This window comes from Felis catus, chromosome C2 (genome assembly GCF_018350175.1).
Source record: "Felis catus isolate Fca126 chromosome C2, F.catus_Fca126_mat1.0, whole genome shotgun sequence".
Classification (NCBI taxonomy): Eukaryota; Metazoa; Chordata; class Mammalia; order Carnivora; family Felidae; genus Felis; species Felis catus.
The window spans coordinates 106,126,480-106,147,955 of NC_058376.1; the positions used below are offsets into that span (position 1 = coordinate 106,126,480).

The 21,476-nt window shown below is 40.3% G+C and overlaps 1 protein-coding gene and 1 long non-coding RNA gene across 6 annotated transcripts in view; both read right to left on the reverse strand.

The window, feature by feature from the left end:
* Nucleotides 1-5,058, reverse strand: part of MLF1 (myeloid leukemia factor 1) — a 37,983-nt gene extending 32,925 nt beyond the window's left edge. For 2 of the 5 annotated variants that reach the window (XM_006936298.5, XM_006936297.5), the window contains exon 1: nt 4,881-5,056. In XM_006936298.5, the coding sequence (XP_006936360.1) occupies nt 4,881-4,927 (47 nt within the window). In that variant the 5' untranslated portion in view covers nt 4,928-5,056. Of the gene's footprint in view, nt 1-4,880 lie in introns of all 5 variants that reach the window. The other 3 variants (XM_006936299.5, XM_003991952.6, XR_441149.4) reach the window with 3 other exon arrangements.
* A 5,464-nt stretch (nt 5,059-10,522) lies between these two features.
* Nucleotides 10,523-18,044, reverse strand: LOC105260916. The gene is made up of 4 exons (XR_006584681.1): nt 17,289-18,044; nt 15,259-15,430; nt 11,283-11,355; nt 10,523-10,773 (listed from the first exon to the last, which is right to left on the reverse strand). It is a non-coding gene; the product is annotated as an uncharacterized LOC105260916 (long non-coding RNA).
* Nucleotides 18,045-21,476: the final 3,432 nt, after the last annotated feature.

A 21,476-nucleotide genomic window follows, 5' to 3' on the forward strand; every position in this document is an offset into this window, starting at 1 on the left:
ATTCCATCAAATATGATCTTAAAATCTGTGAAGTTCATTTATAATATCTATATTAAATATCTATATTAAAATATTTCTGAGAACAAACTTTTAGGTGCTAAAAATCACAATAGCTGTTAGGTCTTAACATGAAATGGGATCCTGAAAATCCAAACCTTAACCCAAACATTCATTGTTCACAAAAGCTTATTTAGAAAGGTGTTTTTGTTTTATTGCCTGTTTTATGACAATATTCTTATTCAAGAGAATATCAGTCAATGAAATGTCCATGGAATGTATTCACTTTCAACTCAGTGACTAAGTCAAAGCCAGGGTTGGGCTGCCTAGGTGGCTCAGTTGGTTAAGCAGCCAACTCTTGATTTCAGCTTAGGTAATGATCTCACAGTTCGTGAGTTGGAGCACATGTCAGACTCCATGCTGACTCCATGTCAGACTCCATGCTGACAGTGTGGAACCTGCTTAGGATTCTCTCTCTCCCTCCCTCTCTGCCCCTCCCTTGCTCATGCATGCTTACTCTCTCTCAAAAATAAATAAACATTTAAAAAAAAAAAGTCAAAGCCTTCAACTTCCTTCAACTACCTCCAAAGAGCAAAATAATTTTTTTTTATTTAAAGAGATTATAGATATGTAAGTTTTAGCTCTTACTGAGAGCAAAGAGATGGGAAAAAGTAACATCCTGTGAAAATATGTAGGGGTTCTTTGACCAAAGACTGGTCATAACACATATGGTGCCCTAAAGGAAAGGCTAACTATTTATTTATTATTATTATTTATGTTTATTTATTTATTTATTTATTTATTTATTTATTTTTTAAAATTTTTTTAACGTTTATTTATTTTTGAGACAGAGAGAGACAGAGCATGAACAGGGGAGGGGCAGAGAGAGAGGGAGACACAGAATCTGAAACAGGCTCCAGGCTCTGAGCTGTCAGCACAGAGCCTGACGCGGGGCTCGAACTCACGGACCGTGAGATCGTGACCTGGCTGAAGTCGGACGCTTAACTGACTGCGCCACCCAGGCGCCCCAATGTTTATTTATTTTTGAGAGACAGACAGAGAGAGACAGAGCATGATTGGGGGGGGGGGGAGGTAGAGAAAGAGGGAGACACAGAATCCGAAGCAGGCTCCAGGCTCCAAGCTGCCAGCACAGAGCACGACGTGGGGCTCGAACTCATGAACCGTAAGATCATGACATGAGCCAAAGTCGGATGCTCAATCGACTGGGCCACCAAGGCGCCCCGAAAGGCTAACATTTACAATTAAAACTAACGCCAATAGATTTGCCAACTTGTTTCTGAGCCTTTAATATCTAACGGCTGATATGTGGTAACATAGCTGTTCTTTGTAGACTTGCATGATCAGAATTTCCTTCTGTAGTTCAGAAGATTCAAAGTTCATGTTTCTGCACAAAGTAGACCTATATACCAGATATATGTAAACTTCTGTACTAAATAATCAATGCTTTTAGGATACAGTATAGATGCCAGAACCCTTTTAACCTCAAATTAATTTTCCTGTCCATACATACGCAATTCTATTTCTTATTAAGCAAACATAAGTGAGAAGGGAAAGTGATATTCTTGAAAGCAAACTGCATGCCAGATATGCCAGTTTTCAGCTTTTATGTTCTGACCCAAATTACAAGTATTATTCAGTTAAGAAGGAACAGCAATTTTCACTGAATTTCAGTTTTGCAACATCAGATATTCCCCCCCAAAAAAGTTCCAAACATATAATAAAACACTAAACTTCAACACATATCTTTTAAAGTTTCCTTCTAATTTTCTCATGAAACATTTAAGACACACCATTTTTAGTAAACATTGAAAATGAACATATTTGGAGGCACCTGGGTGGCTCAGTCAGTTAAGCGTCTGACTCTTGATTTCAGCTCAGGCCATGATCTTAAGATCATGAGATCAAGCCCTGAGTCAGGCTCCACGCTGGGCACGGAGCCTGCTTAAGATTCTCTCTCCATCCCCACTCTCTCTTGCACTCTCTCTAAAAAATTAAAAAATTAAAAAAATTAAAATGAACATATTTGAATCAAGACTATAGATTTTAATTGTTTTTTTAACTCAAATCTTTTAAACATTTGACAATTTGATTACAGTATTTTACCAGTCTCAAATTATTTAATAATTCTAATTTTATATCCAAAAAGTATTTTTTGTTTGCCCACTTTTGAATAATTAGTAAATCAGACTGTGTGCTTATATTGGTATCCTTGAACTGAACTAATGGTTATTTAGACAATGGTAGTGTTCACAGTAGGGAGTGTCAACATCAACAACAGCATATGTTGAATGCAAATACTTTCAGCAATCAACTAAATACCAGATTAACTTTAAAACAGTGTAAAAGGGGCGCCTGGGTGGCGCAGTCGGTTAAGCGTCCGACTTCAGCCAGGTCACGATCTCGCGGTCCGTGAGTTCGAGCCCCGCGTCAGGCTCTGGGCTGATGGCTCAGAGCCTGGAGCCTGTTTCCGATTCTGTGTCTCCCTCTCTCTCTGCCCCTCTCCCGTTCATGCTCTGTCTCTCTCTGTCCCAAAAATAAGTAAACGTTGAAAAAAAATTAAAAAAAAACCAAACAGTGTAAAAGGACACCAGATTATCATTAAACAATATTTACTGAATACTTTCTACATGTCAGACATTAAATTAGCAACAAAGGACCCCAATGACACATAATGTTAGTAATAGGGCTAATATTTGTACAATAGATGGTGGGCATAGAACCTTTCTGTGTTCTTTAAGGTCAGTGGATGATTTGATAAGGAGTCTGCCATCTTTATGAATTCCTTATGTTCGACTTATATTGAGTAATGGATATTCATTTTGTTTGGGGTTGGGGTCAAGGGGATGTGTCAAATGACAGATTACTGGAAATAAATAGGAACTCACATTCTCTTTCTTCTTTACTCCCCTACCCACCCAATTATGTTTACTCTTTATATAGTTAAATGTGGAGCAACGAAATTATAAGCATGCATCTATTTTATAAAGTTAATTACAATAGTTTTATCCTCAATTTATATGAAACGGCTGCCTGCATTTGAAAAAGTCTATGGAGAGTTATAACTGATGGTCCTTTCCATCCTAAGCATGGAGAAGAGTGTTCTTTGATGTATGCCTACTATTTGTGATCTGTTACTATTTCTGACCCTGACTCTTGGGTTCATTGCTTTTGCTCAGACAGTTACCCAAGAGTTTAAATTACACTTTTGCGAGACGTTTTAAAGAAGGTACTAATTATACACTCATGGTTTAGTTAAGGCCATTGCTCTTTTTGATATAATCAAGGACATAATACAACTCAAAAGTTGTCTACCATAATCTTCTTAACTGTTACCCATTGTACTGCTGTCACAATTACTTAGGAACCATTTCAACAGCTCAACTAATCTATGGATATATTTAGTCCCTATTCTCAGAGGCTTTTACAAGAGCAAATCATAATATAGCACAAAACTTAAAATTTGTTAAAATGACATTAATTGTAAATGTCCCAACAGCTCCCAAACAAGTTAACTACAACAGCACAATAAATTTGCCTGAATCCATACACTCCTTAATTTTAATGAATAATCTTTAGAATAAAATATTAATCATTATATTTTTCTATGTTAATCATTTCATCTTTTTTGCCATTAATTATCCTTTCAATTATTATTTTTATGTTATTTGGTTTAAAATATTACTAACACATTTAAGCCACCATGATTTTTTTTTAAAAAACAATGAAACAATCTATGTAGTAAACTGTCAACATTTTAAACTTCTTAAAAAATGTCTCCAAGTTGCATAAAGAATTTAATTGATTAAAATAAATTAGGACACCAAGTCAAAATTCAAACTGGCCAAACATTTGGACAAAAAAGTATCACAAATCATCCTGTCTTGGGAATTCAACTAGATTGTACTACTTTTATATAATTGCCAAAGGAAGAACTAAAAAAACCCACAGGCAACCTACCCACCCCCAAGAAAACTACATTATAATGAAGTAACTAAGTTCTGGATGCCTTCTTCCTAAGGCATCACATTAATTCGCTTGGGACTGTCCACAGGGCTGATGCTTGTTTACCTGCGGTGTTAAATGCACCCTCTGCTTCCCTGTCCTATTTGCACTTTGACAGAAAAAGGAGTCCCTTTACAAACAAGGCTAGCTTTGTGACAAAGCAAGCTGAAACAAACCAACCAGTGAACATGGCAACTTCCAACCACTCCGTGGTGAGGGACAGCATAACTCTCCAACTTTCTTGTGCTCTCATAAGCACATACTATGAAAAATGCTATTTTAAAAATGTTTCCCTTTACAAACAATTGTCATCTTGTAAGACATTCCCTGCCTCTCATTTGGGATCGAAACAGGTGTGAAAAGGATCCTCTAAGCATAATTCTCACCAGAAATTCCACCTAAACGGCAGTTACCGTCACCTGCAAAGCTCTGCGGCTGCCAAGGCGGACCTCTGAACGCGGGAACTCGCTCGGGCACCCGAAGTCCAGTGCCAGGGGCCGGCTCGCAGCTCTCCCCACCTCACGCCCCAAATCCTTGTCTCTCCTCCCTCGCACGTCCCCAAGTCCTCTCCCTCCCCACGGCCCCCCAATCTTCTCCCCCCACACACCCCCAAGTCTTCCTCTCTCCCCCCAAGCCCCCCCAATTCTTCTCTCCCCAATCTCCCACACCTCTAAATTCTCTTCTCCCTTCCCTCTCACGGCCTCGAGCCCTTTTCTTCTCCAGACCGCCTCCCGGAGTTACTTAAATTCCCTCTCGTCCTCTTCAGAGTTTTAACTCGCTCTTGTCCCTTAAAATAGCTCCCTTCAAGATCCCTGAATTCCCGCGCAACCGTGGGCTCCCGCCCCTCCCTCCCCACTCACGAGAAGAAGGGATCATCCTCAAAGCTGCTGCTCAGCATCCCGAACATCCTGGCTCCGTCACGGGCGGCGGCGGACGCGGACAGATTGGAAAAGGATGTAAGTCGCCGCGGCCGCGACCCGAGCCAGCCTTCCCCACACAGTCAACGCTTCTCTCCCGGCTGCGAAGGCGGTGCCCGCCGGGAAAGGCGGTGCATGACGCCGAGCTGCTTTCCCATTGGATGCTGTTATCTTGACGTCACCAAGACGAGGCGTGGAACAACGCGCCGTTGCCATGGCAACTGTAGTCAACACAGTGGAGGCGAGAGGTTTGGCTTCCCTCCAGTCAGGCAGCCCTTCATGAAGACTCCTGAGGGACGAGATAGCTTGTTCCTTGGAACAAGGAACACAAAAATTAGACCACTCTCTGTGTGACCTTGGGCAAATCGTCCTCGGCATTTCGGCTGGATGGCTTCCAAAGATCCATTCACTTGCTGCATTTTGTGATCCACAGGAGTCATATGCAAAAACACTGTGGTAGTTGGTCAAAAGCTGGGCACAAATAATGAGAAAAAATGTGCAACGAGTTTTTGAGTACAGTTAATAAATAATGTACTCAGTGCTTGAAAGAAATGAGACTTATCAAGTTTCACAAACTTATTTGCCTTTTGTGAGTCTAAAATTCAACAAAGCAATATTTCCCAAAGTGGGAATGCTTGTTATATGTAGATATGGCATTTCAAAAGAAGATGAGAGAGTTGCTCTCGTTTTGGTCTTCTTTCCAGTCTCCATTTCAAGGCACAAGTCTCACTCTACTACTAATATGTCTTTAATACGTCTCCAGAATTCCTTAACCTAACAGAGTAGACCCAGTCATAAGGCCTGAAGCAAGCCCCCATATCCAACTAAAATTCCAGTACTATACAGTTTTGTTTTAATTGTATCTACATGTGAGCCTTCTGTTTATGGCAAATGAAAATGGTTTTAAATTTAAAACAGTGCAATACATTAATAGCTAGTGTCTACAAATGTAAGTGAAAAAGTGAGCTAACTTAAAGAAATAATACAGGTGGGATTCGGACATGGTGCAGGGGAAGGATATAGGACAGTGGTACTCACATTACTGAGTTTTGGAAAACACTGTCCTGAGACCTTCCACTAGTCTAAAGGCAGGTGGAGGAGAAGGTAGAAGAAAAAGAGGACATTAAAGAAAGTGAAGAATGATAAGAGTATAAGAAGAGATGCACCTTGTATGTCTACCTTAAATACAGTGCGCACCCCAGACTCTTTAGGGGGCTGTTCTGTGGAGACAGAGGGCCATCCAGGGCTCCACAGGGCTTCCTGGGACCAGGCCAGGGAGGTGGCACTCTTCCAGCATGAAGAAGCATGCAGGACCTGATTTGGAGGTGGCAGGAGTGCTCAGAGGTTATTTTGGGAGCTGGAAATTTAATCCTTTGGACCTCTTACCTCCCCACCTTTAGCCAAGTTCGCTGGCAGCCTCCTTTTCCTGAGACTGGTGGTGTGAGGTAGGGCAGATTTTACGCTGTCCAAGTGAAGATAGCGTAGCCCTTCCAGGAAGAGGATATTTTCTTCTCCTCTGGCCTCAGAATGAAGTTCAAAGAGCATATACATGTTAGGGATTTTATAAATTAGTTTCACGGTAAAATAAATGTTTTAGAAGACTTGAAATTATTTTCTCTTTAAAATAGTACAACCCAAGATGTTAAGGAGGGACAGGGTTTTTAAAAATCTAAAAACAAAAACCCCCTTAAATGAAATGGGGTAGATTATTGGTGATAAATGATAGTAAGTATTAGAATAGCTTTGGGCTAAAGTCGAATAAAGCTACTTGGAGGAAAAATTTCCCCCTTGTTTCCACTGGGGTTTTCCTTAGGCTCACATTGTCAAAACATGAAAGCTTTATTCCAGGCACAGGTTAGTGACAGAGTTACCTGGAGATCCAAAAAGCAATTTGGGCCTAATAGCAAATGCTTTAAAAAAAAAACATAATAATAATGGAGAAGAGTTGAAGCTGAAGAGACCTCATAGTTTCAGACCTGATGTGTGAGATATGGGAAATGAAAGAAGTACGAGAGGATGAATTTCCCAACAGGGAGCAGTAGAGGCTCGAGCAGGATTACAGGGGAGAGGGGCCTAGATTTGACTATAAATAGAATCACAATGGCTAATTGTAAGCACTTCATGTGCATTAACTCATTGAATCCTCACAAGATTTTTGTGGAGTAGAGATGGCTTTTATATTCAGTTATAAGTGAGGCAACCAAGAAACAGAGAGGCTAAGTAAATCGCCAAGATTCACACAGCTAGTTATTGAACAGGGATGGATGCCTGGCACTTCCCCTCGTGTGGCTGGTCGCATGAAATGTGGGTGATTGGTCACACTGAAAGATGCAGGATGAAAGCAGGTAATAATTTCTCAGAATCATACTGACAAACTAAATAGTGGGTCCAAACTAAAAAGCATAAGATTCAGTGGAAATATATTTAAACCAACAATTCAATTTTTATAAATATTTATTGAGGGCCTACCTTGGGTTAGGCACTGATCTAGACACTAAGGTATTGGAGAACAAAACAGACAAAAATCCCTGTCCTGGAATTTATATTCTTGTAAGAGCGGAAGAAAAATAAATGGCATGGAAAGTAGTATGTTAAAAGGTGATAGGTGTAAGGGGATGGACTTGTGAATTATGAATGGAAATTCTGTGTAGGACTCATCGAGAAGGTAAATCTGAGAAGACTCAGTGGAAGAAAACGGACATCTATCAGAAAAACACTCCAGGCCAACGCAAAGGTCCTGAGGTAGCATGTGTATGTAACATGAGGTAGTCTGGTACATATAACATACGATCTATTCATATGTCCTGAAATTTACCTTCAGAGGAATGAGATGAGCTAAGTAAAGTGAAAATTATGTTTTGGGATAATAGCTCCTATCTATACGTCCTATGTTGCAGGCACTGCATTAAGTTCTTTACATACATTTTCTCATTTAAGCCCTACAGCAATCCTATATGCTAAGATGTTTATACCCATATTACATGCGAAGAAGCTGAGACCCATAGAAATCTGGTGAATGTCCAGTCAGTTCAAATCCAGATCAGTCCAACCCCAAAGCTTATATCCTTGCCACCACCCTACTTTGCCTCCCTATAAAAAATCAATCATTTGCTGAGCACTTCTATGTACATACGCAATCTTTAACCACACCTCAACTTATGTTTCATTAGGAAGATCACTAACTGAATTGAGAAAATACAGAGAAAAGCGTAAGACCAACACTAACCTTACAACGCTATTAAAAACACCAAGAGTCAAAATGTCAATGAGTCTTCTTTTCTTTTATCCATTAATTCATCAACTATTTATTAAGGACCAATTATATACCAGGCACTGTTCTAGGCATTGAGGATGCAAAACTCCCTGGCCTCTTGGAGCTTACATTCTAGTAGACAGCTCTTTCAGCAGCTAATTCTGCAATTACCATTGTTACAGCACTTCAGAATTTTTAAAACGCTTTCAAAGACATTATCTCAAGTGCCCAAGAAGAAATAAACAGGCTCTTGAGTGCTGGACTTTCAGACTTAATCATAGATCACCAGAGCCATCAGTGGTAGGCCATTATAAACACCTTTACCGCAGTTACTTTCAATGTATCTAGGGTTTCATTGTCCTAATCCATTTGTCTTCAGCTGTGTTCCAGGAATGAGATGTTACAGCAAATTCACAGGGGGCATCATGAGACACTTAAAATTTTGAGAAACTTGACATCTTTTGGACATTGCACAAACTAGTACTTGAAATAGTTCACATTTCAATATTAGATTGTGCTGTATTCCTTTAGATGATGCGTATCTTTGGAAAGCTAGGGGGTTTTTTTTAATTTTTTTTTTTTAATTTTTATTTATTTTTGGGACAGAGAGAGACAGAGCATGAACGGGGGAGGGGCAGAGAGAGAGGGAGACACAGAATGGGAAACAGGCTCCAGGCTCCGAGCCATCAGCCCAGAGCCTGACGCGGGGCTCGAACTCCCGGACCGCGAGATCGTGACCTGGCTGAAGTCGGACGCTTAACCGACTGCGCCACCCAGGCGCCCCCTTTTTTTTTTTTTTTTAATTTTTTTTTTTTTTGGAAAGCTAGGTTTTTAAAAATTACTATGATAAAAAGGAAGTACCCAATGGAAATCCATGTGGAACAGGAATTGCTGGTGGCAGAGTTTACTCTGCTTCCAAAGTTTGAGAAGGCAAGTTGTGCTAGAGTAGAACACATCTGTTAGTAAGTATGATTATTAAAAAATGACATAAAATTATTTTTCTTTCACTTTATGTGCATTATTTTTTTTTAATTTTTAATGTTTATTTATTTTTGAGAAAGACAGATAGAGAGCAAGCGGGGAGGGGTGGAGAGAGAGGGAGACACAGAACCTGAAGCAGGCTCCAGGCTTTGAGCTGTCAGCCCAGAGCCCGACACAGGGCTTGAACCGACACAAGCTGTGAGATCATGACCCGAGCCGAAGTCAGATGCTCAACCAACTGAGCCACTCAGGCGCCCCTATGTGCATTATTTTTAAAAATGCTCCTGAGTTTTTAGGACTTAAGTTGTTTGGACCTTACTACATAGTTAACAGAATTGTTTGGTATTTCCAAACAGCTCTGAAGCACTAAGGGCTCATGGACTGAGATAGTTTGGAAACCTCTGTTCTAACCCCAGGATTTTTATTTTTCCAAATTTCTGTTTTTAAATTGAAAATTGTGTCATGAATACGTTTTCTCTAAAAGATGGGATTAATTTTCTTCTTAGCGTTTCTCTTCTTTTCAGTTAGCTGTCTTACCAGCCTCTGATAGGTTTACATCGTCCTCTTATGGTAGATGGGGGAATGGTGCATAGCAATGACATGACATCTAATAAGAGCATAGATCCCAAGGTCTTCAAACTCCCTGTCAGGGCCAAGTCTAGTCAGTATGGCATCATTGTCCAAATTGGGAACAGCTGCCTCTCTCTCAAGATACCTTTACTGACGGTAACATTGTTTAATAAATACACAAATCTGCAGTGCGTATGATATGCTTGGTGTCCCCTTAGGTGTTACACATTTGCCCATGGCAGCCCCACTCCCAAGCCTGAATTCCTTCCACCAGACAGGAGTTAATGAGTACCAAGCTCCATCCACAAACTCATGGGCTCTCTCCCCCTCCAACACTGCCCCCCCCCACCTTCTGTGCACTGTCCCTCTCAAACAAAAAAAATTATGTATTTTCCTGCAACTAAACTTAATTTACATTCTGAGTTCCCATTTCATTGGCAGTAACATCCCCCACCCCCAGGGAGACAATGCCAAGCTGTAGTTGGTTTTCAACCATGCTGCCTCCCTGAAGGCGTCTTTATTCCCCTCACTGGCTGGAGCCAAGGCCGCTAAGCACCTCACCATGTGCCGCGCAGTACAGTACAGGGAAGAATTGTCTTGCCCTAAATGCCAATAGGACCATCTCTGTGAGAAATACACTCACATTTATCCTCCAGTGCCATAAAAATCCAAAGCAAGTTTGAGTTTACAGAAAGAATTTTCCAATGTTCACTTCTTTTTGGTGCCTGCTACTGAGCCTAGGGCTGGAGTTTTATTCACACTGAACTATAAACAAGCAGCAGACTTCTTCAGTTACATTTATTTTCCATTTCTGTGGACGTGTACATTCATTCATGGCCGGCTGTTTATTTTTCACAAACTGTAACTGCGTTATTTTATTGGAAAAAAATGTAAAGAAGATGTCACTTTCTGGAGTATTGGTAACTACTATCTGCCTTGGTGGAAAGATGCTTCAGGCAGCCTCTTGGGGGCAGAAGCAGAGGCTCCGGGCCCTGGAGTGGGACTAACATTCAGGTGGTAGACAGGAAGCTCCTAGGAGAGAAGCAAAGGAATGTTTTGTTTTAGTAACGGAAGGCCAGAGAGGAAGGAGATATTAGAAAAGGCTGTGGAGGAAGTGAAGACCCACTGTAGGCTCAGGGCTGAGCCAGAGATTATACTATTGTTAATATATGTGGGCAAAAGTTTTGGTTTTCCTACATTTCTTGGAGGTAAATCTTTGAGGCTTGGCTACTTGGGACTGTATGTCATGATCTTTTCAAAACAAAGACTTAGATAAATGCTCTCTTTCATTTAGCAGTAGTTTCCATTTAAAAAGTGTGTACCAAGAGTTTTACAAACTTTCTCTCAATGGACTCTTTCAATAACCCTATGAGGGAGGCATCGTCTCCATTTTGCAGGTAAGAACACAGAAATTCAGAAAGGAGTGATTTGCTTCCCCCCTAAGGATTCCAGTACTGATCTAACAATTTCAAGGTCATTTTCTTCTCACTACCCCCATAGCCAGCTCTCAAACAAAAAAGGACTCAATAGTATGGAAGTACTTAAACGTGAGGCATCCAAGATCGTTCAAACTTTGATGTAGATTGTTTGGTTTCAGTACATGAAAAGGTTTTCCTGAAAAACAAACAACAAAAATATTATTTAATGAATAAAACCAAGACTATTACTCCAAGGACAATTTTAATGACAATGTAAAATACAAATATGTTATATTAATTTTTATTTGTAGTGACAAAACTCAAACTTTCTACAGAGCCCTTAATGGATCCATATGTAGTTGATAAACATCCACATCCAAAACCTGATTCATTTTTTAAGTTTACTTTTAATTGAGGTATAATTTAAATGTGATAAAGCACACTAATCTTTTAAAAATTTTTAATGTTTATAATTTATTTTTGAGAGAGAGAGAGAGACATTTATTTTTGAGAGTGTGAGAGGGGGAGAGGCAGAGAGAGATGGAGAGGCCTTTTGTGAAGCAGGCTCCAGGCTCTGACCTGTCAGCCCAGAGCCCGATGCAGGGCTCCAACTCACGGAATGTGAGATCATGACCTGAGCCGAAGTCGGACACTTAACTGACTGAGCCACCCAGGTGCCCCAAAGTTCACTAATCTTAAGTATACAGCTCAATACATTTTTACATACAAATAAAACAATGAAAACACAGCTCAGTTGAGGATATAAGACATTTCCAATACCCCAGATATTTCCTCATGATCCCTCCCAGTCGATCTCTTTCAAAGGTAACCAGTATTCTGAGATTTGTTTCTTTTGCTTAACATCATGTCTGCAAATCATTCATGTCGTTACATATAGCAGTACTTTATTCTTTTTCATTGCTGTGAAGTATTTTATTGTACACATTTACAAGTTACTCATCTACTGTTGATCAAGTTTTGTTCCTTTTCTTCCTTCCTTCCTTCCTTCATTTCTTTCTTCCTTTTCCTTCCTTCCTTACTACCTTCCTTCCTTCCTTTCATTTTTTGGCTTTTAAGAATAAAGCTGATATGATCATTTTTGTGCATGTCTTGATTCATTTTAAAAATCAGTTTAACATTCAGCTCTTTTGAATCTTATCATCATTGAGATTTGGGAAACTTTTCTCTACAGGAAATAATTTTATAAGGATTTTTCTATTGAGTCAACACTTTGATGTTTGTGACTGTCTCTATTTCTTTTGTGTGTAGAAGAAACACATTGCTGCTTTTCCTAAAAAATGAAAAATTTTAGAATCATAGAGCCTAAAACAAGTTGAATAGTAGAAAGTATTCTTTAAGAAATACTGTTGAGGTCATCTGTTCTCAGGAACTGTTTAATGTGACTGTCTAAAGTGCTATTTTAAAAGTTATTTTTAAATCTTTGATAAGATTTGGAGAGAATTCAAGCTGTGGGTGGATGTCTCACTATGAAGGCAATGATTTGAGAAGTCTGTCCAGGGGTTAAGGGAATTACTTTGGAAAACATCAAGAACTTGAAATGCCTTCATCCGTTTGTCTTATGCTTAGATACTTCTACTATTTGAACTGGTAGGGGAAAAAATGTGCTTCCATCTTAGAAGAGTTGTTTTTAATTTCAAGGCCATGCAAGTTTTAATACTATCCCGGGCATATATTTTGGGATAATAAGATAAAGCGGCGTCAGGGGGTTAATAAGTGCCTCCAAGTCATACCTAGTTTCTCCTTCATTCATATCTCCCATTGCTATTTTTCTAGAAGCAAGTAAACACAGGCTTTAGAGAGCTAAGTAATCTGTCTAAGGACATATTGCTAGGAAGCAGAGCTGGGATTGAAAGCCAGCTTGTCTGACTGTAGACTCTGGGCTCTTATTAATACACCACGCAAATCTTTGCTGGCACATGGTAGACTGTCTCCTTTCCCTCCAGATGATGGCAAGGCTATGACCTGGAACTGGAGTCAAGAACACAACAATAAAGGCCAGGCAAGGAATAAAAATGAGGGAAGTGGGATAGGTAAGATGGTAAGAATTAATAATCAAAGTAACAACAAACACTATTGTGTCAGGCACACTCAAAGTGCTTTACGTGTTTTAAGTCCCTCAGTCCCCTGAACCATCTAATGGGATGGACACTGTTATTACACCCACTTTACATGAGAGGAAGCTGAGGGTCACAGAGGAGAAATCACTTGCTCAAGGTCACACATCCAAGAGTCTGGACCGAGAACCCGCACTCTTAACCCTGTGCTGTAGGGCCACGGGCTCCTGGAGGGGTGCACAGTGGGGCACTGGGGGGCTTGCCCCCCAGCCAAGGGGGAAATTGCTATTCAGCTCCAGATGATTGCCCTGCAGAAATTCATGCCCACTGGTGATATGGAATTTCATATGGAATCTCCCAATTTTTAAAAGCTAGCCATTAATTAAAAACAAAATACCTGAGCAAGACAAACAGAACAAGCCTGTGGACTGGATCTGGCCCGCAGGCTTTGAGTCTGTGATCTAGTTACGGAGAGTGTGAGTTTTCGTGGCATGAAAGGATACCCGAGCCCGGTAACATCCACGTATTGTCTTCTGAACGTAACTCAGAACTGTGTTGACAGCAAGTCTTGTGCTGTGAGAGCTAAGTGTCCTGACTCCTCACAAAAGGCCTTTGTGAGTGGACACCAGTCACCACCACAATGCTGGCTACCCATATCTTAAAATACCAGGGCCATGAGGCAGTAGTTTCATTTCTGCAGGATCTTTAGATTGCAAACTAATATTTTCATCTGGTTTGCAAAAGTCCAGCATAAATTTATCAGGTTCTGGGTATTATATTAACTTTCTAATTCTGTGCAGTCTTTTTTTAAATTTTTTTTATTTTTAAATATATTTTTTTTAAGTTTTTATTTATTTTTGAGACAGAGAGAGACAGAGCGTGAGCAGGGAAGGGGCAGAGAGAGAGGGAGACACAGAATGTGAAGCAGGTTCCAGGCTCTGAGCTGTCAGCACAGAGCCCGACGCGGGGCTTGAACTCACAGACTGAGAGATCATGACCTGAGCCGAAGTCGGACGCTCAACCGACTGAGCCACCCAGGCGCCCCTCTAATTCTGTGCAGTCTTAAAGTGGTCCTGAAATCATCTTGCCTGTGCACTATTTACTTGTATTCCAATTTTCCCTTTTTTGAAGTCTATCCTCCCTGGATGGCTTTGGAAAAATTAGAATCTAACAATGTAGGTATTACAATTTCAAAAGCCCATTTATCCACATAAAAAGAATCTGTTAAACTAAATGGGATTGGGTGCTTCCAAGATCTCTTTTCCCTCTTAGTATTTGTCACTTGTTTACTTACATTTGTTCTGTCGCTAGCCAGGGTGTATAGGAGAGCCATAGGTTTTAAACAAAAAGCTTACTAGGCAGCATGGTTAGAATTTTGTTTCTTTTACTTCATTTTTTTTTTTCCTTTCAGGCCTTAATATTCACACTGGGCATGTATCCTAGGTTCTTAGGGGAAAAATATTTAAGCACTGTTACTAGTTTCTGAGGGCTCTCATAACAGACTAACAGCAAACTGGTTGGCTTAAACAATAGAAATGTATTCTCTTACGGTTCTGGAGGTTAGAAGTCAAGCTGTCAGCAGGGCCATGTTCCGTCTAAAGGCTCTAGGGAAGAGTCCTTCCTTGCCTCTTTCCTCCTGGTTGACAGTGCTCAGTGTTCCTTGGCTTATCCCTGTATTGCATCGATTTCTGCCTCTGCCATTACATGGCCTTCTCCCCTGTATCTGGATCCAAATCTCTCTCTCCTTACGAGGACACCAGTCACTGGATTTAGGATTGAAACTAAGCCAGAATGACCTCATTTTAACTTGATTACATCTGCAAGGAGCCTATTTCCCAAAAGGGCACCACAGGTTTGAAGTGGACGCGCATTTCGGGGAAACACTGTTCAACCCAGTGCATACGTCTATTAGTAATTTCTACAAAAATAATCAGAATAGGTACAAGACAAAATTCTTAAAATTAATCATTAAACACGACTTGAAATAAAAGCCAACAATGAGCTGGCAGCTTGAAAGTGCATACCTTCATAAAACTTTATGGTAGGCATTTTGGATATTAACGTGATTTCTTCCAACTTCTTCCTACCTTTTCCACCCTCATTATCTCTTTTGCTCTATTTTCTTCATTGAATTGTTAAAATTTCTCTTTTATCTTGCTGTATTTTATGAATTTTCATAGAACACCTGATGCTTTTCTGGAAGCAAGAATGGTAACAGTAAATAAAATAATAAAATAACCACTGTTAATTTGATGGTAGTGTTGAGATATTGGCTTCCATTTGAGAACAAACTCATTATGAGATGCTTTCTAACGTGATAAAATGCCAGTGTGGATCTCAGAGTGATGTCTCTAATTGCCTAGACCTTTTTGCATTAGGTATCTGCATGAGTTATAACTCCTTTGTGAAGATAAAAAGGCTGCTGCAAGAAATTGCCCCAGTGCTGTAAGAGCTGTCCGACTGGAGGGCATCTCAAATGAGATTAATGATGTCTGCCTTAATATAAGAAGATTTAGCATAACCAAGATTGTGGATTCTGCAGAAACCTGTCAGCACTCATTTATTTGGAATAAATATTATTTTTAATTAAAGTCCTAAGGTAGGTTATCCCTGAACTAATGAGATCTACAGTGATTTCCTTTGGGAATTAATTTTCTTTCTTAATTCTCAGTCATTTTGATGATTATGGTTCATTCACTCTTCCACATGGCAGTTTTATATGACATGCTGATTTCTAGCTAAAGGCACTAAATAACCCTGTATTTGTTTTCACATGGCACTCTCATTTTCTAATTATATTTATCATTTAACCCAAACCTTCTTATAGGTTTGTCTGTCCAACTTAGCTGTGTATGGTGAGTTGGCTTTATAAAATAAGATCACTCACAGGAGAATGAAGCTTCATTCTAAGTGAAAGGACAGGAAACATAAAAACATAAAATAGCATTGCTATTTTAAACTTTTCTTTTTAATCGATTCTGGGTCTTTGCTAGGCACTGTGCTGAATGTTTTATACACATCAACTCTAATCCGCATGGGAACTCTGCAGTATAGGAATTACCATTTCTGTTTAATAGATCGTGAAACAGAGATTTAGGAAGCAGAGCAGAGATTTAACTCGATAGCTCATGTTCATAGCACCATGCCATGCAGCCTCAATGGTGGCAACCACCCAGCTTTCGGCAGACCTGCATATAAACATCAGTGCTTTACCAGTATGTGGTTCAACCAGATTTTCAGTGACTCAATAGCACTGGTGTTGTGACTACTATTGCTAGGCAAAAACCACCCCAAAACTGTGTGGTATAGAAGAGCCATTCTATGACACTCATAGATTCCATGGGTAAGGACTTTAGACGGGGAAATGATGATGGCTAATCTCTGGACCCCAGTTAGGGTGATTCAGATGTTGGAGTTCACTTACAGGCGGGTTATTGACTGGTTGGGACTATGAACCAGAACACCAACCTGTGGGCTCTCCATATTGCCCGGCTTTTCCCACAACAGGGCAGCTCCTGGGTAGTTGGTCATCTTATATGGCAGCTCAGGGCTCCAAGGGTGAGTATCCTGAGAATTAGGCATGGGCCTTTCCTAAACTAGACTTGGAAGTTATGCCATGATACTTCTGATGCATTCTTTTGGTTAAAAGCAAGTCCCTAAGACTGACCCAGATTCAAGGAAGGGGACTTAGTCCCTCACTCCTCAATAGGAAATGTATCAAAGAATTTGCAGACATGTTTTAAAGCCATCACAGTGGAAACAAATACTCTACTACATGCTGCTATTTCTGGCTTACATGTTGGAGTTGGGGTTCTCATCTATTTCCCTTGTTGGACCCCATCCCCTTCTGTCAGTTCACTTGGTTTCCAGACCTATAAGCAAGGGCATGCTTCAGGCAAATGGGCCTCTATTACTAGTTGGGGCTTCTGCCCCTAATTTCTAAATGATCTGCTACCCCTGACACATTGACTGGGAAAGAGTAGAAGCATTAGTAGACCTGTTTTCAACCATTTCTTCTAAGGACAGAAAGAGGCAGACTGTGCCTCTCATTTACCTTAGATGGTTTCTCTTGGTTTCTCAGGAGCAAGAGAAGTCTAAAAAATTCAAATTTATTGCTTCACTCACATGCAATCATGCAACTGGTTAATTCAATCTTTAGCAAATTAAAATACTTGTTGACAGGACTCTGCTGGTGAAGACAGAAATCACCGATAGAAGGTTGCTTGATAAATGTAGAATTAGAATTGAATTCAGCGTTTTCCATGTGCTTACAATAGAAGATGAATGAAAGGGCTTTTCTTCCCCCCTCTAGAGGAGAAAAAGTTGAATAAAGACATGGAAACTACTTAAATGTAAAAGGAGGTGGTTGGGCACCAGAGTTAAATTGATGATTTGGTGCCTCCTTTCCCTGGACCCTCACCCAAGAGATCATTCCATTATGACATAAAGTCAAGCTGAAACATGCATGCCAGATCTCTCTTAAGGTGATACATTCAGGCTCAGAGAACTACTCTTAACTGATTAGTATTGGCCTGGAAGAAAGCTAAGGAGCAATAGTGATTAGGAATTCTTGGGCTCTAAATGCCACTTACTTCATATTTGAGATGTTTGCACATAAAGCTATTGCTGTTACTGCTTAATATAACTTCATGAAAAAGGTATCTAGCCTTTGGAGAGCTGGGAAGGGGAACATGCCCCTCCCCGCCCCCAGCTATGTTCCTTAAAATTGTTTTCTAAATTAATGGGAATTTGAATGTGTAGATGGTCTATGTAGCTGAGTTTTTTCAGGATTTTACTATATTTATATTATTTTCAGGTGTACAATACAGTGATTAACCAATTCTATACATTACTCAGTGCTCATCAGGACAAGCACCCTCCTTAATTCCCATCACCCATTTCATCCATCCTCCCACCCACCTCTCCTCTGGTAACCATCAGTTTGTTCTCTATAGTTAAGAGTCCATTTTAGGATCTTACTATATTTTTAAGGGAAATATTATCTTATGATTCATAATTATCAGAGTATTTTCTACTATGATGAGCTAACACACTACATTTCCTAATCTTTCTTGCACTAGGAAAGTAGTCATTTGATTAAGTTTTAGTTGGTATGGTATAAATTTTGAAGTTCTTTTAAGTTTTTAATTTAAATTTTAGTTAATACACAGTGCAATATTGGTTTCAGGAGTAGAATTCAGTGATTCATCATTTACAACACCCAGTGCTCATCACAACGAGTCCCCTCCTTAATATCCGTCACCTATCTAGCCCATCTTCCACCCACCTCCCTCCATCAACCCTCAGTTTGTTCTCTGTCATTAACAGTATCTTGTGGTGGGGCATCTGGGAGGCTCAGTTGGTTAAGCGTCCGGCCCTTGGTTTCGGCTCACGTCATGATCTCACGGTTTGTGAGTTCGAGACACGCATTAAGCCTGCCTGGGACTCTCTCTGCCTCTCCCTCTCTCTCTTCTCCTCCCCTGTACATGCTCTCCCTCTCTCTCAAAATAAATAAATAAACGTTAAAAAAAGGAGTCTCTTGTGGTTTGTTTCTGTCTGTCCTCTTACCCCCTTATGTTCATCTATTTTGTTTCTTAAGTAATCCATGTGAGTGAAATCATATGGTATTTGTCTTTCTTTGACTGACTTATTTTGCTTAGCATATACCGCCTCTTCTGTATCCATTTATAATTCATTGACCATTTGGGTTCTCTCCACAGTTTGGCTATTGTTGATAATGCTGCTATAAAAATTGGGGGCACATGTACCCCTCGAATCTGTATTTTTGTGTCCTTTGGGTAAATACCTAACAGTGCAAATGCTGGATTATAGGGTAGTTCTGTTTTCAGTTTTTTTTGAGGATCCTCTGTACTGTCCTCCAGAGTGGCTGTACCAATTTGCATTCCCACCAGCAGTGCAAGAAGGGTCCCCCTTTCTCCACATCCTTGCCGACACCTGGTGTTTCCTGTGTTGTTCATTTTAGCCATTCTGACTGGTGTGAGGTGGTATCTCGTTGTGGTTTTGATTTGTATTTCCCTGAGGATGAGTGACGTTCAGCATTTTTTCATGTGTCGGTTGGCCATCTGGATGTCTTCTTTGGAAAAGTGTCTATTCATGTCTTCCGGCCATTTCTTAAATGGGTTGTTTTTTGGGTGCTGAGATTGATAAATTCTTTATAGATTTTTGGATATCATGTGCAAATATCTTCTCACGTTCTGTAGGCTGCCTTTTAGTTTTGTTAATTGTTTCCTTTGCTGTGCAGAAGCTTTTTATCTTGATGAGGTCCCAATGGTTCGTGTTTGCTTTTGTTTTCCTTGCCTTTGGCGACCTGTCTAGTAAGAAGTTGCTCCAGCTGAAGGCAAAGAGGTTATTGCCTGTATTCTTCTCTAGGATTTTGATATTTTCCTGTATCACATTTAGGCCTTTCATCCATTTTGAATTTATTTTTGTGTATGGTGTAAGAAAGTGGTCCAGTTTCATTCTTTTGCATGTCGCCATCCAGTTTTCCCAACACCATTTGTTGAAGAGACGTTTTTTTCCATTGGATATTCTTTCCTGCTTTGTCGAAGATTAGTTAACTCTACGGTTGTGGGCCAAGTCTCTTTTAACTTTAACCTCTTGGTCTTTTTAAAAGGGAGAGCGTATATCCTTTATGCTGCCTGGAATGTGGGCATGTGGAATGTGAGAATGTTGGATACAGCTTCAGCCATGTTTGAAGCATGTGGTGGAAGCCATCTACTGAAGACGGTGGAACAAGAGCCCAAGTCCCTGACATATGAGTCCACCACAGCTGCCTTTAAATGTCCTTTACTTGAGAGAGAAACATTTTTCTTATTTGAGCCGGTTTGTTGTTGCTATTGCTGTTATGCTATTGTTATGAAACTAATATACTTAATTAGTCCTAATTGATACACTGCCCTTGAAGATAACTTTATCAGCTTTGGTCTCAGCAGGAAACAGATGACATACTAAAAAGAGTTTAATGAAGGTATTAAATACAGGGATGTGGGATGTGGGATGTGGGCAGGATTAAGGACCCCAATCAGGTAGTAGTAGCTACAGGAAACTGTTTCAGCCCCTGGGTCTGAAGGGATGACAGGAAGGAGCTGTTAGTATAACACAGTGAGAGATGCACCTTTGGGGAAGGGGCTAGCCTACAAGAGCTGTGGCCTTAGGAAACCAGCCACAACTGAAACATGGCCCAGCAAAGGTATAGATTTTCTCTCCTCCTTCTTCTGAAGTCCTGCTGGTGCTTCCTATTGGCTGAACCCAACCAGAAGCTGGAGGGCAAGGGAAATTGGGTGATGCAGTCTGTAAAGTTCAGCCTCCTGGGACACTGTGAAGAATTATTTTGAAGAGAATATGGAAGGAACTAGCTACATAAAATGTATTCTGATTATAAAATTATTTTTAGTTCTTAAATTATTTGAAGAGAGTGATACAATCTTAATTTGCATAAAATCATCTAATTTGTTTACTTACTGCTGCTGTTATAGTTGAAATGCAAAATGTGCATATTCTGTGACAGCAATTTCACTTTTAGGAAATCTATGCAGCCATTAAAAAAGAATGAGGCATGGGGCGCCTGGGTGGCGCAGTCGGTTAAGCGTCGGACTTCAGCCAGGTCACGATCTCGCGGTCCGTGAGTTCGAGCCCTGCGTCAGGCTCTGGGCTGATGGCTCAGAGCCTGGAGCCTGTTTCCGATTCTGTGTCTCCCTCTCTCTCTGCCCCTCCCCCGTTCATGCTCTGTCTCTCTCTGTCCCAAAAATAAATAAACGTTGAAAAAAAAAATTAAAAAAAAAAAAAAAGAATGAGGCACGTCGGGACGACTGGGTGGCTCAGTCGGTTAAGCATCTGACTGCGGCTCAGGTCATGATCTCTTGGTCTGTGAGTTCCAGCCCCGCGTCGGGCACTGTGCTGACAGCTCGGAGCCTGGAGCCTGTTTCGGATTCTGTGTCTCCCTCTCTCTCTGCCCCTCCCCTGCTCATGGTCTGTCTCTCTCTGTCTCTCAATAATAAATAAACGTTAAAAAAATTCAAAAAAAAAAAAGAATGAGGCATGTAGATGTATTGCTTCAAAAAAGTTATTGACGGCATATCAGGGAAAAAAGTTAATTACAGACCAATCTGTTTTCATGGTCTGAAAAGAGAGCCCATGCACCAATATCTCCACAGAGATATGTATTTTTAAACATAGGGCAAGGTTGGGAAGGACTGTTAACAATGGTCACTTTGCAGGGAAA